This window comes from Ambystoma mexicanum, chromosome 5q, assembly GCF_040938575.1.
Source record: "Ambystoma mexicanum isolate Mex_15411 chromosome 5q, UKY_AmexF1_1, whole genome shotgun sequence".
Lineage (NCBI taxonomy): Eukaryota > Metazoa > Chordata > Amphibia > Caudata > Ambystomatidae > Ambystoma > Ambystoma mexicanum.
The window spans coordinates 962,153,021-962,169,670 of NC_090933.1; the positions used below are offsets into that span (position 1 = coordinate 962,153,021).

At 40.8% G+C, this 16,650-nt stretch overlaps 1 protein-coding gene across 1 annotated transcript in view; it reads left to right on the forward strand.

Moving 5' to 3' along the window:
• ZFPM2 (zinc finger protein, FOG family member 2) overlaps positions 1 to 16,650 on the forward strand; it is an 815,442-nt gene that overhangs the window by 190,642 nt on the left and 608,150 nt on the right. The window contains exon 3 of the mRNA XM_069621491.1: positions 12,108 to 12,209. Coding sequence (XP_069477592.1) covers positions 12,108 to 12,209 — 102 coding nt within the window. The remainder of the gene's footprint in view (positions 1 to 12,107; positions 12,210 to 16,650) is intronic.

Consider the following 16,650-nt stretch of genomic DNA (forward strand, 5'->3'; position numbering starts at 1 on the left):
GTGATTTTCATTACTTCCAATCTTTTATTCTCTTGAATTCATCAATTGATGATATAACAGGTGGTGCCGACACGTGTTTTCGACCTAACAGGTTTTTTTTCTAGGCTACCATTTATAATTTTTGAATACATAAGGATTACATAAGGATTGGATACATATTTGGTGACAATATGGTTCAATATGTCAATATGGTTTCCAAGTCGGGCATTCACCATTCAGAGCGCCTGGGGACCAATTCCATTGGTGACGGTGCGCTATATAAGTACCGTTAGCATAGCATAGCATTGTGTTAATATCGTGTGACATTGGTGTTTGGACATATTATGTGTGAGTGATTCAATTCCCAGTGATCGTGATATATATACAGTTTCATAATGATTTGCAGATTGGTTCATATATTTTGCAGCAACAGATAATATTCAATACACAGTATTTAGGACATGTTTATGGAGAGAAAAGAAGAGATTTCCGTAAATTGGGTTGGAAAGTGTCCTAAGTGGTTTGGAAAATTTGGTAAGTGTTGAGTCAATAGCAACGGGTCTCACCTGGTAGGTAATATAGAGGGATTCTCTTAAGTCCTGCGTGTGGCAGGCAGGTCAGTTAAATACTGAGTAGTTGTGTTGGCAAGGGCTTGGTCTGCCCAGTTGCATATTTATTAGAGGTCAATACCTAAGAGTAGGGAAATATTATAAACTATTGTAAATAGATGGCGCCCAATGACTGCACTGATAGACATAGTGTAAAGACATGATTCCGTGCTTGAGTTCTTTTCTTGTATCAATTGTTGGCATTGAGTGGTCCCGACAGTGGTGATGTGCCCAATTGGGGTTCAATTGTCGAGGTGATTACAAGTTTTCACCAACTGGCTGCTAGTGCACCAATTACAGAGATGGAGGGAGCGGCAACCCATGGTCCCTGGTGCTGTTAACGCAAATGGTATAGTTTAGCGATTGGTGATATGGAAGAAAACACAAAGTAGGTTGATGCGTTTTTTTCCAAGAGTCCACTTGCAAAATCTTATGGTCTTCATCAGGCAATATGGTAAAAACGGGCAGTATTTCGAATGCTGACTGTTTTCAACTCTAGCCTGATTATAACTTTAAAGGAATTAACCTGATGTTGTATTCCGAGTAATACTGCATGTCGTCAATACCACATAATTACGAGTTATTAGAAATCTGCATAGGATTTTCACAAGTTGCTATCTCCACCCAGAATATGGGGGTACAAAATAAAAAGTGAAATAGAGAGGTAGAAACGATGTTTTTTTTACCTATGCAAAGGAATACAATTATGAAGGGGCAGGACTCCCTTAGGAAGTTAAAACGTGGGCACCTCACATGTCCACATGCTCACCGCCTGCATATCTGATGCAGAGAAGAGTCACTACTGACCCTGATATGCAGTTTTGCATGGAATATTTTAGGCATTTGATCCTCTAATGTGTCATATCTGTTTCCATCCCTGATATGGAGATACTGTACAAATATGGCGTGCATATTGTTGTATTTCAGCAAATCTGAATGATGGACGGGCGTTAGGCTAGTAAAGGACTCAGTCTGGGGGGACCCAAAGGTGGTAATTAAAGTTGAATACCGAATCCAGTAGTCCGGATCAGGTGTTACTGGCCCGGGGGCCTGAGTTAAAGGCCCAAGCGGATCAAGCGCTTTTAACAAGGGTGCCCATGCCGATAACACCCAATCCGATCCCCCATAGAGGGTGTTAATGCTATTAGCACCCATGGATAACAGTCTGGCAACCCGAAGTGCTGAGAGCATTGTGTTTTGATTGAATTAATGGGATGAGACGCAGCGTCCCGTTCACTCAATCATAATACTGTACCAAGATGGCTGCGACAGAGATGAAAGATGGGGCTCCATACAGAGTCCCTCTTCCATTTCCATAGCGACCACAACAGAGCAGGAGCTGAAGCAGCAGCAGTGGATCTGACACTGCCACAATCAGATAAGTAGGGATGAGGGGGGAATTGAAAAATAAGGGAAGAGACGGTTTGGGGAAGATGGCGGGTGGGGAAGCAGCCATCAGCCATCTCGGAACACGGGTTAGATCAGCTTTTTCTTCAGCCTGTGTTCTGAGCAACCTAATTGGTTGCTGCCCCCGTGCGGGTTGTTACTGGCACTTATTGCATGCAGGAATCGAGAAAAAGCTCTGTGGAACTCCTAGCAATTAGAAGGAAAAATATGTGCCTTGTCTGCTCAATAATGAGGGCACACTTAAACAAGTAATTAATGTGTTCCCAGAAGTGCAAGAAGTAAGCAGTGTACCCAGTGGTGCATCATGTGATATCTTCTTGATTTGAACGTGAGTTTAAGCCCTATATTGACGTAATGAATATGCCTGACAAACGTCAGCTATTTTGATCACTCAGCAATACTCAGATCGTGTAACTTGCAACCCAGAACAGCTTTATCCTAATGTTTCAGAACATTGCCATTTCAACACATCATAAGAAATTAATTTCCTTCTAGCCTGATTCTTCAGAAATAAAGAAATAAACCATCTAAAAACTATCATTACAAATAGCTAGTTTAATCAATACTTGCACAAAAGCAATCCTCATTTTTGCCCTCCACACAATTCCATAAATACATTTTGTGATACCTAAATTAATCAGCAAACAAATGAAAACAACTTAATGCTTGTAAGGGCCAAGCTTTGAATTGAATAGAATCACTCATTGGCCTAATGGTGCAGCCGACTTTCTATAGACAAGCCCCAGGGACAGTGAAACTCGCTCTCCTCCCTCACTTTTCTGAACATCTCCAAACGCAAAACGTTTCACAATTAAAAACATGTGCTGTAAACAAGCACTGACAAAGCCAAAACCTTGGGACTCACTTGGAGGACAGATTGGCAACCGTAGACAGATGTTAGAGGAGGGGTACCAGGAGACAATATTTGGTAAGTGGGGTTTGGGGCTAGGCTGAAAGGGCACAAGAAAATAGTAGATCAATTGGGGATGGTTTTACGATCCCAGAGCAATGCGTTGAGCGCTACTGGTGAGCTGCGCAAATGGTAATCTCATGGCTGTATGCTGGGCAGTAATCAGAATTTGACGGCAGCCCAAATAGGGTTTACCTTTAGCAGCCAAGAAGAAAACAGTGACAGCTGCTTCTCCACATTGCTCATTGGTCGGCTCTTGTGTATGAGTGGGGCAGAATGAGTCAACCGTTCGGAGAGTTGGAGAGGCTAAAGAAGGCAATATGTGGATTAATAGACCAGGCTCATATCATCCACGAGGGCCACAGTGACAGTTGCTGCAGAAAGCTGATATTATCCTGGGCTGTGCTTTAGGACGAGGGGATGCAGGAAAAGATGGTTGGGAGACAGAGTGGCAGAAACAGACAGCAGCTGGGTGCAGGATACTTCAGCATCTGAGGTCAGGGCCATCATTGGTTCAATGGCGGGTATCATTCCTTTTGACCCCAAAGACTTTGGGGAAAGCCGCTCTGGAAATGGGTAATGACGATCCCACGCTTTGCTGAGGAGGGCAAGCAGGAAACAATGGTTTGGTATTTGTGGACAGGAAGAAACAGTTGTTGGGGGAAGGCAGCAGAAAGAGACTGAAATCCACAGTGAGATCCTCTATTGCTTCAGCAGGAGCCTCACCTGTTGACTCAGACAAAGGTACTGCAAAGGTTCCAGCAATGGCAGGGGTCAATGATAACACCACATCTGCCACGGAACACATAGATGAAACTCTGGACATTCCTTTCAAGAGGCCATTTAAATCACAGTGTACACATGTATGACGGAGCACCAGCATTGTGTCCTCGCCTTTTAGAGATATTTACTGATATGTTGTTCTTTTCACTAAGCGGCAGTGCCTGATCTAATATTCCCTAGTATGCAGTACCACCTCACAATTCTGGGACAATAAATATGCTATTCCGTAGCAAAATCCAAATTGATTTAAATAAAATCAAATCAAAGGTGGTCCCCCACTTTATGCAAATGAAGTCACCACAAATAGAGCTGGCCTCTCTTTGACAATCTTGCTATGCAATAGCATACATATGCAGTCATATCATTTCATTTATTATTTCTTAATACTAATCTTCAATATTACCAAATAAAAACTGCCCAACACCAAATACTGCTATGACGCCATTGCCACTTATCGGCCATTGTGTTCAAATACTTATACATAACATAACCAGTCAGCAAGTCTAAAACATTATATTTTCAAGTATTGGTATTAGAGAAAGGTTGCATAAAAACATGACTTGTAGGTAAACATATTCATATCTCTTTTCTACCCTGTGTGAATGTGGGTTTGTGGATTACCATCATGTCCATTTAGTTTGAATGTAAACTATAATGAGTTTTAGTGAATTCTGCATGTTTAAGTTAGAAAAACAGTGCTATCAATTTAGAATGTACTGGACCTTGGTTCACCCCACCAATATAGGAAAAAGGTGTTTATAATTTCCTGATACAAATATGAGTAGTCCCACCCACTTCACTTTGTTAATCGGTCCCACTGATACAAAGCACTCCGACTACTGTGCAATGTCAAGAGAGAGGAAATGATGTCAATTATCTTGTTTGATTTTCTTTGGCAATGGAAATAGTATGGGTAAAAACCTTCCTTTTCTCCATTCACTTTTGACATATCTTTTGCGGCCACAGGTCACAGATTATCAAGCCATTTTCTGTTTAGACTATAACGTGTTGCCATGGATTCACAGCCAAAGTGTTAGAATACTGATGTATTCAGTTTATTCTAGCTATAACTTTTAACATGTTGCACTGCCAGTGTGGGAAGTGCACCCTATTTTACATAGCACGTACAGCACAGAAGAAGCATTTTTGTTCTATTTAAATGTAATCCTCTCAGCTTCAGTACCATGAAAGTAGGATATAACTCACACTCAGATAATATAATAACCTAGCCTTGTTCTTGTTTATCAACAAATCTGCCTCTGTGCTCTGTGCACAGAAAAAATGCTTTGTTTTCTACATGCAGCCATATCTCACTTAGTTTGAAATATAAAGAGAACGCACTGTTGCATTTCACACACAAATATCAAAATATTCTATTTGCAATATTTGCAATGAGCGACCTCTAGTGGCATCATCTCCCTAGTTCCCTCCTACTCCAGGGATCTAGCAAGGCAGCGATTATAGGGCATGTATTTAATTTAATTTGCGGGAATATTTATACCCACTTTGAAATATTCTTTAAATCTCTGAGTCAGAATGGGCTCTCATGCGTTTTCATAGAACCCTATGCCAGCCTCGACTCCCTCTTGTAATGCAGTTCTGCAACAGATTATATTCTCCTCATGAGTAAGACCCAATTCTCTGAATAATGTCCAGGTTCAGAGCTCATCTATTTGGATCTATCACTTTTGTGTAGCTTTTGATTCCACGGTCAGCTCCCTGTTTCTTGTGTGTTTCTGCTTTTATTATGCGTCTAATTTCCATGCTTATATCACCCTTTTTGAGTGGTCAAATCTGTAAATTGGCTTGCTTCATAGTCAGACACTACTATAGATTACACCCCCGAGACATCATTGATTGATTATAATTGTTATACTTGTGAAAACAATGGGAAATACAGGGTGCTAATTACCCTCAAACCTTTGAATGCAGAACTCTATACCGATGTTTGGATATGCTGCATGAATATGTATGATAATTTTTCATAAAGTAATTCATATTCATAATTTTAAGAATTATTAAAAAACATAGGGAATTTGAATTTGGTGTCACATGAAAGAGGAATGTGTCATGTTCACTACTAACCAGCAACATTTGTGATTTCCTTTTGGGTTTATAGGTTTATAGGCAAAATACATTTTTAAATGCATGAATATTATTGGTTGGCATAGCTCATCATATTGCTGGGCATCTTTTCATTTCAGATTTGAGTTTTGTTTTGGGATTGTGAAACTATGATTCCACCTGACTCTCACCAATAATTAGCCTGCAGCTCCTGACACAGGTCCTCCATTGATTGAATTGCCATTAGACTGGCCATTTGGTTATGTTTTATGACAAGCTGAGGTCCTTAAGGGAACAGGCTGTGTTGTGATTGGGGCAATGCAGATTCTTATCAACCAGCCCACCATATTTTGCCACTACTTGTATTTACTAGAAATATTGTTTCTTTATCCCAAGAGTGGGGGGAACCCATTAACTCAAACAGTCTGAGTTGACCTTTAGTTCTGTCAGCCAAAATAATTGTTTGTTTATGATTAAAAACAAAGTGTATTCATTCCATATGGACTAAGGCAAGTTGCATGGGGCACATAAACTTCCCCCACATTGGAACATGTATTCAGGGTGAACACAATGCATTTGTTTGTTAGAGATTCAACTGGAGAGCTATCCAGCATTGCCTACTCTAAATTGAAAAATCACATGACCTTGTATGCTCAAAGGACATATTTACTGCTATTGTAATGACAAAGTTTAAGCCATTAATATCAAATAATATTTCAATGGCTTTATTCCTTTGTGTTCAACATGTTCTAAATAGGAATAATTTTCCAATTTAAACACTGATAACAATAGATAGTTCAATGTGATGTTTAATTTTGGCTTTATTGTGAACACATATCAACATTTTAATTTATAACATTACAGATGAATACATAGACTGGTGCTGTTTTCACTAATAATGTTTTCCTGGTCTCCAACGGATGTTGGTTTCCTTTAGCTTCCAGTGCATTGTTCCAACGTGACAAATGACCTCTTTAAATGAATGCAGACACGTCTAATGTATTCATGTTTTCAGCACTTCTGGCTGTGAGTTGAGTATTTAGAGCCAGATGTTCTTGTTGTGTGACAAACTATATACCATTTGTCGGGTGCTGTCTCTTATCAAAGTAACTACCTGCATTATTTTGTAGTATATGACAACACACTAGTCTCCATTTGTCTTTGATTTCAACTTGCAATGTTATGTGATTGTTCTTTGAAAGAACTGATCTCAACACACATGGAAAGAAATAATGGATTACAACTACCTGTCAATTGAGTTTGGCACGTACATGAACACAAGGAAACTAAAAATATCAAATAACAAGCTGATCAAGAAATGTATAAAGTATTATTCCTAATGTTTATGTTTCTTGTGTGATAAAAGAAAGACAATGTAAACTACCATTTAGATGCAACAATGCACTGCAAGATTCAGGCAGCACTATGAGCTAATGGGCAAAATCATTATTCGTTTTACTCATAACAAGTAACATAACATGTTATACTCATCCTAAAGTATAATTCATCTTGATGTTGCTTGGAGTGTTTCCTCCTCAACCCAAAAAATCCTTATAACTCCGCTGATATCCTTATTTCTCATCTGTTAGTGCCCCTTATGTCCTACCCAAGCTGGCATGAACCTCTCTTCAGCACACCAGTGTTTTCTTGTCAATTGAAGGATCCCTGATTGTCCTATTGTGCAAATTTGGTGTGAATCCTAAAGCCACCTTTTAACAAAGAGGCTGCTGTCTCTTAAGAAGAGAATCTTTACAAGGTGTGGTGTATGCAGATGTTTCCCAGAGGAACACTGTCTATAAAAGGCAGAGCCTGTAGAGAGCCACTAAATCCCAATAGGTATTATTGAGATGATTTGTTTTTTTGTCAGTCGAGAAAGCACACAGGGCGGTACTCCGCTGGGAGTTTCAAACAGCAACTTCATATAATTTAAACGTATCCCCAGGGGACCCAGACACCCCAACTAAAGTCCAGGATGTTCGGCTTGACCTTAATGCCTCCATTTCATTGTATCAAGTCTATCTCACTTAAGAAGTTTAACTGAACACTTTCTTTCATCATAGCACTGAATTATGTTAATCTGTCCGATATCACTCAGAAGCAAGTAATCAGGTCATTTAAAGCAGTATATAATAATTTAGAAGTGAAATTCTAATGTCTATATTTGTTTCTCTTGGCAATTATAACACCTATCTATTGCCACATAGGCAGGGACCTAGGAATGTCATTCAACTAACACCAGAGTGCGACTAAGCAGGTTTAGTACTTGGGTGTCACATTGGCCTGCACTAACCTCCATCCTCCTGTCCACTCTGCAGTGACATTGCTTAAGTTGGCAGCTATTGACTCAAGTGTATTATACAGCATGAGACTTGGAAAATCCCATTTCTTTATGGGTGCAGATTTTCACGTTGCATGGATTACTTGTGCACACATAGAGCCTATAAAAAAAACACTCACTTCATAAAATAACCCTAAGTACCCATTCGTTAGTTTGCCAATAGAGCAATACCAGATATTCAACTTCTGCTCAGCCTCCTGCCTCAGCACTATCTCCTCCTTGAATCAGAAAATATGAGTTCACATGCACCAATGCTGAAACAAATCCATCACACACACTTCCAGCCCTTTCTAGCCGACTACTACTAAGACTGTCTTTTGCTTTCTAAACCCAAACCATTTTCTCCCTCCGCAGACACAGATCTGGAAAAACCAGCCTTCCCAGTAATGTTAATAATGGTAGTTGGTGTTTAATATAGGGCTTCATGCCAGAAATTACAGTTTTGAAGCGGTCTGTAAAACCTGTTACCAGTTACCATAATTATTTCTTACATTTATTTTGAAGAGTTGTGTCAGCCCACAGAAGTATCAAACACTGGTCCAAGTGGCATCTCCTCTTCCAATAGATGTTCAATCCCTCAATGCTGGGGGACCCCTTTGGTGGTAATAGGTGCAAGATAAATAGTTCTTTATTAAATTGTATTAATGTTACCCCCGTTTATTTGCTAAAACCAAGAGATGGTTAATGTTCTATCATGTGATAATCAATGTAGAATCATTATGTCCGTCATTGTTATATGTTTTAGATACTCGACTTTACATATACAACTGTAAAGGTTTTCACTTTTGTGAAATAATAAGGACTATAAAATATTCTTTAAATTTCTTTTTTAAGTTAAGAGAATGAGTGACCAGATTTTAGTATATGAAGTTTTGGGCAGAAAGCGTTTAGTAGTCAGATATAAGTTAGGAAAATGTCATAATGAACACAAAATCACATTACAATTTACAAAAGAAAAAAACTAGAAATTTGCAAATTAAAATAATATGCCAGCTAATCCAAAGTCTATGGGCCTCATTACACGGAAGGCGGTAGCAGCGCCATGGCTACTCCCTTACCGCTGTCGGAGGCCGGGTTCCCGGAATAGGGACTTACCGGCCTACTCCGACCTTTGCGGGACCAGTAAGTCCCCATTCCGGGAACCATTCCCCATTCCCATTTGAGCCCCCATAGGGCTCAATGGGAATGGGGAAGGAGCAAATAACGGTACTGCAATTTGCGGTACCGTTATTTGCACTGAAGTCCCTCAGCGGGTCCCGTCCTTAACGTGTGGTCTGACCACACGTTAAGGACGGGACCCGCTGAGGGACCTCGTAGTAGGCTGGTGGGGATTACTGGCACCGGTGCCCTTACTGGTGCCAGTAATCCCCTACCGCCTTCCGTGTAATGAGGCCCTATGTGTCATAAACGCAGAACTGAATACATTATGCACACATAAAAACCATAAAATCATAAAAAACATTAACGATGTAGATTTATAAATCTGGGCTGCTGGTAAGCACCCTATTCTGCCCAGGAAGTCTACTTATGGAACAAGGATACACTTGAATAGGTCGAGAAGTTCACTTCTACGCTCTCCTTTTTCCCTACTGCCGTAGCAATTAAAACAACACTCATTTTATGGTACCCAAATAAGGTAACTTCTTGATTTTTATACAGTTAGAAAAGGTACATTGTCAAAAACAACACAGAGTGTTTCCGTATTAATCATACATGGAGAAAAAAACACAAGAGCATAAACAATAATTAATCCAATTGCTTGTGCATCATAACAAGGAGTGAATCCTTCACTGTCGCACCTTTTAATCACAGTGTATTGTCACTGTTTTTGGAAGAACATTTTGTTATCTGTTTTGTTGTCTGTTTTGTTGTCCTTGTTAAAAATGTTCACTTGTTTTCTTTACTTTACTGTCTACCAGATATCGACAGTGAAGGATTTACTGGTCTCATTGGATTCATTGGTCTAGGATGTTTTTATATTATGAGGGACCATGCCAGAGAGGTGTAATGAAGAGGAGCAGATCTTCAACCCAGCCCTTTATACAATGCATTGGTTAGATATTGCCAGGACATTAAACTGGTTTGAGATTGAACACATTAGTTGGAACATTTTATATAGGATATTCGAAGCAGTTGGATTTATAAACTGGGCATCAGCATAAGATTATTGGCCTGAACTGGATGATTCATTATTGAGAACTATTTTATTATTAATACCTTTCCTGATCATTTGCATTTGGAATTGAGATAAATGTGTTTATATTCTGAAGCCAATCGATAATGAGAGGCTTTGCAGGCTTTAGCCGAGACTTACTTTCCAATAGTTTGAGAGTTGTGAGAGATGTGAAGATATATTGGGTAGAGCGATCCAGACCTACTAGTTTCTTTTAAATGACGATGTCGGACTTATATTGCTTTCTGAGCTCTTGCATTGATTGTTCATTCTCTGGGGGTCACCTGACGTTGTTTGAATATTAGTAGTGGCCCAGCTTTAATGCAAAGATATATGATTTTGGTTTGCGTCCTTTAGCAGGGCGTGATATACTGATTAGCTGAAGCTATCTTCCCTTTCACTGGAGCAGTAGCCAAGAGTGGGTGCATCCCAGAGGTGGCAAAACTGGACACGGGAATTGGAACCCCTGTGCTCCCTAAAATAGCCCTCATTCCTCGCAAACATCAGGAACATGTGACTGAAGGCATCTGCATGGACATCATTTGGGGATATCTAGGGGTACGGCTGCAACCCCAGAGAATCTCCTTTAGACCCCTGACACTGCCACTGCGACCCCTGGCCACTGGGCCTTCACTCTCACCTAGATGTCAACAATGTTGCTTTTTGCTAATTGAAAAACCGCCTGTTAACATGAAAAAAGCACTTAAGTCCCATTCAACTATTAGAATTGGTGTCTGCTTGTACAGTGATCCGCCATCACAGGTACATCATCTACACGCATAAGAAAACTAAACATTTCCCTCAATAGAACGTGCAAGCTGAAACTAAGATGACAGCGCTTGGGTGACTGAGTAATCACTTGGCGAGGCTAATAGCACTTAGGCTTGTGAGGATGTATTTTCCATACATGTCATTTGAGGCTTACAATGGTCTGAGATGTCACTGTAGCGTATATGAGGTTTCACTTAGCATGGTACCATAGTGCCGGCATCTGAAGCGTTATTAGGCATTTAATGTCTATACCAGAATTGTGACCATTTATCAGATATAATATGCCTGTGATTGGCTACATGAGTCAGTACTTATATAAGAAAGTAGTGTTCCTGGCATCTGATGATTCTGTTTTGCCTGCACCTTTCACTTATCAGGACTGCCCCATTACATGTTGGGACAGCACCATTGTTAATATATGGTTGAAAACTAAAATAACCGTTTGACCACTACATTGTGTTATTTTATACATCATACATGTATGGTCCTATTGTAGTTTTAGTTTCCGATGTCAACGAGGCAAAAGGTCACATGCCATCATTTTGATGCTGTCACAGTTAAAGGTCAGGTGGTGTCACTTCATGTGTTGTCCTCCGGAACGTGATGTCGCTTGCACCCCCCATGCATGTTGTTGAATTGACGTCCCTGGGCATCTGACTGGCCGCTCACAATGGATGTACACCTGCAGGTTGCTGTGCTCCCAGACCCAAGCAGAAATGTTTTCAAACCCCTTCTGTGCAATGATACAAAAATACATCCATCAATGATTTGTAGCCTTGATAATAAGGCAAGCTTTTTATGTTGAGAATTCCTCAACCGGAGTCAGTTTGCAGAACCATGTATCCATTTCCCTTTTATCTTAACACCAATTCAGCGCCATTAATAGATGTGTAAATGACTGCTGATCCAGGCACCTCGTGTGTACATAGCTATGTTAAGTTATTCACCCATGCATGTGTTTGCCCAGTCCTTAGTCTCTGCAAATTGTCTGCTCGTGCACAGACCGGGCAGATTGTGTCAGAGGTCCTTGTGGATAGCATTTAATCCATGGGTCCTGTCTTGTGTTCCCGCCAGGCGATGAAGAGGGAAGCCAGGAGACAGCAGAGTCTGACGGTGATGCACAGTCAGAAAAAACACTTCAGTCCAAAGTGGAGATCGATGACTGGGACGGACCAGGTAGGTGCAATGCAGCCCTGACAACATTCTGTCATGTCTCCAAAAGAGGGTCTTCCTTCCCACAAGATCAATACTTTCCATGCAAAATGTATTTTTAAGATGAGAATAAGCTGTGCAATTCGTGCACATATACCATGTGTAGTAAGTACACCCATGTCATGTGTAGTAAGTACACCTACAGCATGTGTAGTAAGAAACCTATACAATGTGTAGCAGGTACGCCTATATCATGTGTAGTAAGTACACCTACAGCATGTGTAGTAAGTACACCTATGGCATGTGTAGTAAGAACACCTATGTCATGTGTAGTAAGCACACCTAGAGCATGTGTAGTAAGAACACCTATGTCATGTGTAGTAAGTACACCTACAGCATGTGTAGTAAGAACACCTATACAATGTGTAGCAAGTACACCTATATCATGTGTAGTAAGTACACCTATATCATGTGTAGTAAGTACACCTATATCATGTGTAGTAAGTACACCTATGGCATGTGTAGTAAGTATACCTATACAATGTGTAGTAAGTGCACCTATATCATGTGTAGTAAGAACACCTATATCATGTGTAGTAGGTACACCTACAGCATGTGTAGTAAGAACACCTACACAATGTGTAGTAAGTACACCTATATCATGTGTAGTAGGTTCACCTACAACATGTGTAGTATGAACACCTATACAATGTGTAGTAAGTACACCTATATCATATGTAGTAAGTACACCTATGGCATGTGCAGTAAGAACACCTATACAATGTGTAGTAATGCACCTATATCATGTGTAGTAAGTACACCTATATCATGTGTAGTAAGTACACCTATGGCATGTGTAGTAAGAACACCTATGTCATGTGTAGTAAGTACGCCTACAGCATGTGTAGTAAGAACACCTATACAATGTGTAGTAAGTACACCTATATCATCTGTAGTAGGTACACCTACAGCATGTGTAGTAAGAACACCTATACAATGTGTAGTAAGTACACCTATATCATGTGTAGTAAGAACACCTATACAATGTGTAGTAAGTACACCTATATCATGTGTAGTAGGTACACCTACAGCATGTGTAGTAAGTACACCTATGGCATGTGTAGTAGAGAACACGTATAGCATGTGTAGTAAGTACACCTACAGCATGTGTAGTAAGAACACCTATACAATGTGTAGTAAGTACACCTACAGCATGTGTAGTAAGAACACCTAAACAATGTGTAGTAAGTACACCTATATCATGTGTAGTAAGTACACCTACAGCATGTGTAGTAAGTACACATATACCATGTGTAGTAAGTACACCTACAGCATGTGTAGTAAGAACACCTAAACAATGTGTAGTAAGTACACCTATATCATGTGTAGTAAGTACACCTACAGCATGTGTAGTAAGTACACATATACCATGTGTAGTAAGTACACCTACAGCATGTGTAGTAAGTACACATATACCATGTGTAGTAAGTACACCTACAGCATGTGCATTACAAGTACATCTCAAGGCAGGTTGTTTCTCCGCTCATCTTACTGTGGATTCCACCCCACCATTGAATATTTGAACGGATGTAATTCATCATTTTCATTTTGCTGGAGTTATTTGAGATGTCATGGCTGCACATCTAAGTGAGTAGTTAAGGGAAAGCGATGCCTCTTTCCCATGAATAATAAAATCGAACTCAGCTCAACTTTCACGTACATGCACAATTATTTCTTGGATGTCTTCCTTCTGCACTGGTTAAGTCATACAGTGTACAGTGTGGCCCTGTGATGAGCCACACTTGGTAGCAGGAACAGACACACCACAGTTATCCTTTGAAACACCTTGTGCCTTTCCATTTGCTTATCCCATTTCTACCCTGCTCGTACTTCTCTGAGCCTCTCACCCTTTTCCCCATTTGCTTTCCTCCATACACTGTGTTCTGCTTCGCCATCGGTCACAACACCCCACTCTCCGGACAAGCCTCAGCTCCATAAGACCACTGCTGTGGTGATAGGCGCAGTGTAATAGCTTTGTAACAACATACAAGATGCTCAACCTCCTGCAGTGGCTATCCACAAAACTCTGTCTGATTATGCTGTCCAATTTTCATTTGTGTCCTCTCCCCTTACAGTCCTTACAGACAAGGCAGAGACATCAGGGCAGGAATTCCCAAGCAATGCTGTGCAGAACTTATTGAGCCTTCCAATGAATTCCTCTATGATATGGGAGAGCCTTGGTCACTTTATAGCTCAGAGAAGCGAAGGAGTACCCTGGTGCAGATTAAGGTGCAATGCCATAGTGAGCGTTCCCATTTGCATGGGGTTGTCTCCCATGCATTTGAAGGAATGTGCATTGATTCATAATATGATGCCATGGCAAAATGCATGCCAACAGAAATGTATACATGGGAGAGTTATGTAGAATATACACCACCATGGTAGTAAGTGTTTTACGCTTCCTTGGTTCATCTCCATATCTCATACTACACCTCCTTCAAAGTCAGATTGCAAGTTCCTGCTGTAGATTCTGAACCAGGGAACCCTGGCAATTGTCTATTGAGATGAACTGGGGGGGGGGTTTAAGGACTTTGGGCGGCCCAGATGTCTGTTAAGAGCCACTCTTAACTTTGTGTATTCATGGAATTGTCTGCGCAAAGTAACCATATACACAAGTTGCGTGCGGAATATCCCAGGCATGCCCCCACGCAAAATAAGATCAGTCATGAACACCATTCAAACAGTGCATGGTGTCCCCTGCAAGCAGGCCTGCATGTCGCGGACTCTGTGCTTGGTCGCCCGTAACTGTCACAGGCACCACGACAACATGTGTACGATTTACCCTAACTCGAGTAAAACTCAGAAAATCTGCATGTGAGCCCCATACACCATTGCTGCACCCCGCTGCACTGCACATGTGCACCCCTAAATCAGATTGGAACCAGAGCTGCTTACACGCACCCCTAAATCCGACACCCGATCTTACTCCTGCACGATGAATCCTAAGTTTAAGTGTCTGTATGACTGCCTTCAGGTGATAGATCATATGACGGCTTTGAGTGGCCATTTCCCCGCTGACAGGTTGCGCACTCAGATCCATGAATACGTATCGCGCCACACAATAGTGGGCGTGCGATGCACTGCCTGTGGGCTGTCCCTCGTAACGCCCACTTTTTGCCTTATTCGTCCTCATTTGTGTTCTGCCCCCTACCTAACCCTCTGCGCAAGCCACGCCCATGCTCTGGATGGTGTCTCGCGCAAGGCACTCAACCTTTGTCAGTGACATGTAGAGCATGAATTGGCAAACGGGATTCCACATGCAATTTGGCATGCAAAGTCCCTATTTTCCATGCAGATAATTCCATGAATCAGGCCCATTGTGTGTGACAGGATATTTCAGTGGTGTTGCTCCTGACCGTCTGAATCAAACCTTCAGCAGGGGTACAAAGGACCTGTGCTGAAGTCTGCACCTGATCTAGTGTTCTTCAGAGTTTCACGTTGGACTGTAATTTACGTTAATATTTTGTGCTTAAACGGACAGTACATGCCAGTTTTTTGGCATCAGCATTATGGTTCAGTGTACAATCTTTTAGTGCCTGGAAACAATAATGGGCCTGACTGGTGCTTCAATAACAGCACTAAATGTGTTTATTTTATTTGTGTGTGCGTGTAGTGTTACCTGGCACCACGTTCCACATTAGAGAGCTGTGTGAATATTATGTACTAACATAGGTAGCCGTTGAAAATGCAGGGAAAGCATCAGTATTAAAAGGCAGGCAATAGCTGGTGTGGCAGTTGTTTTCCCAAGTGCATCTGGATTAAATAATGAATTAAACTTTTATAACGCCTAAGTGCGTGACTGGAGTTTGGTCGTATTTTGCTCTGCATTGCCATAATTTATTAAATTGTTTTATTTTTTTATTTTATGACGCACTAATACCTTACCTGAGTTTGGTTTCTATGCATGGATCCAGGATTCGTACCTCTGTTGCTATGCATGGTCTTGCTCCCAAGACAAACACGTTGCCCCTGAGCTATCCTCCTTGGATGGCTCTTGCATCAGGATCAATTGAGATGGACATTCTCAATTGTATGCTTGGCACCAGCATTAGCTACATATTACAATAAAAGAGCCATCTCTTTGCAATACAACTCTTCCTTTAGGAGTAGTTAAGGAATCTGTGCAGTTATGCTTGAGTGAAACGAAAGGAGAGATGTGAAAGAGTTCCTCTCATTTGTGATGGTACTGGACATGGTATCAGCAGCAAGCATGTTGCTATAGGTATGACGAGCACCAGAGCTAAAGAGGGGGAAGAGAGAGAGAGAGAGATAAATATATATATATATATATATATATATATATATATATATATATATATATATATATACATATATAGATATATACATATATAGATAGAGAGAGAGAGAGAGAGAGAGAGAGAGAGAGAGAGAGAGAGAGAGAGAG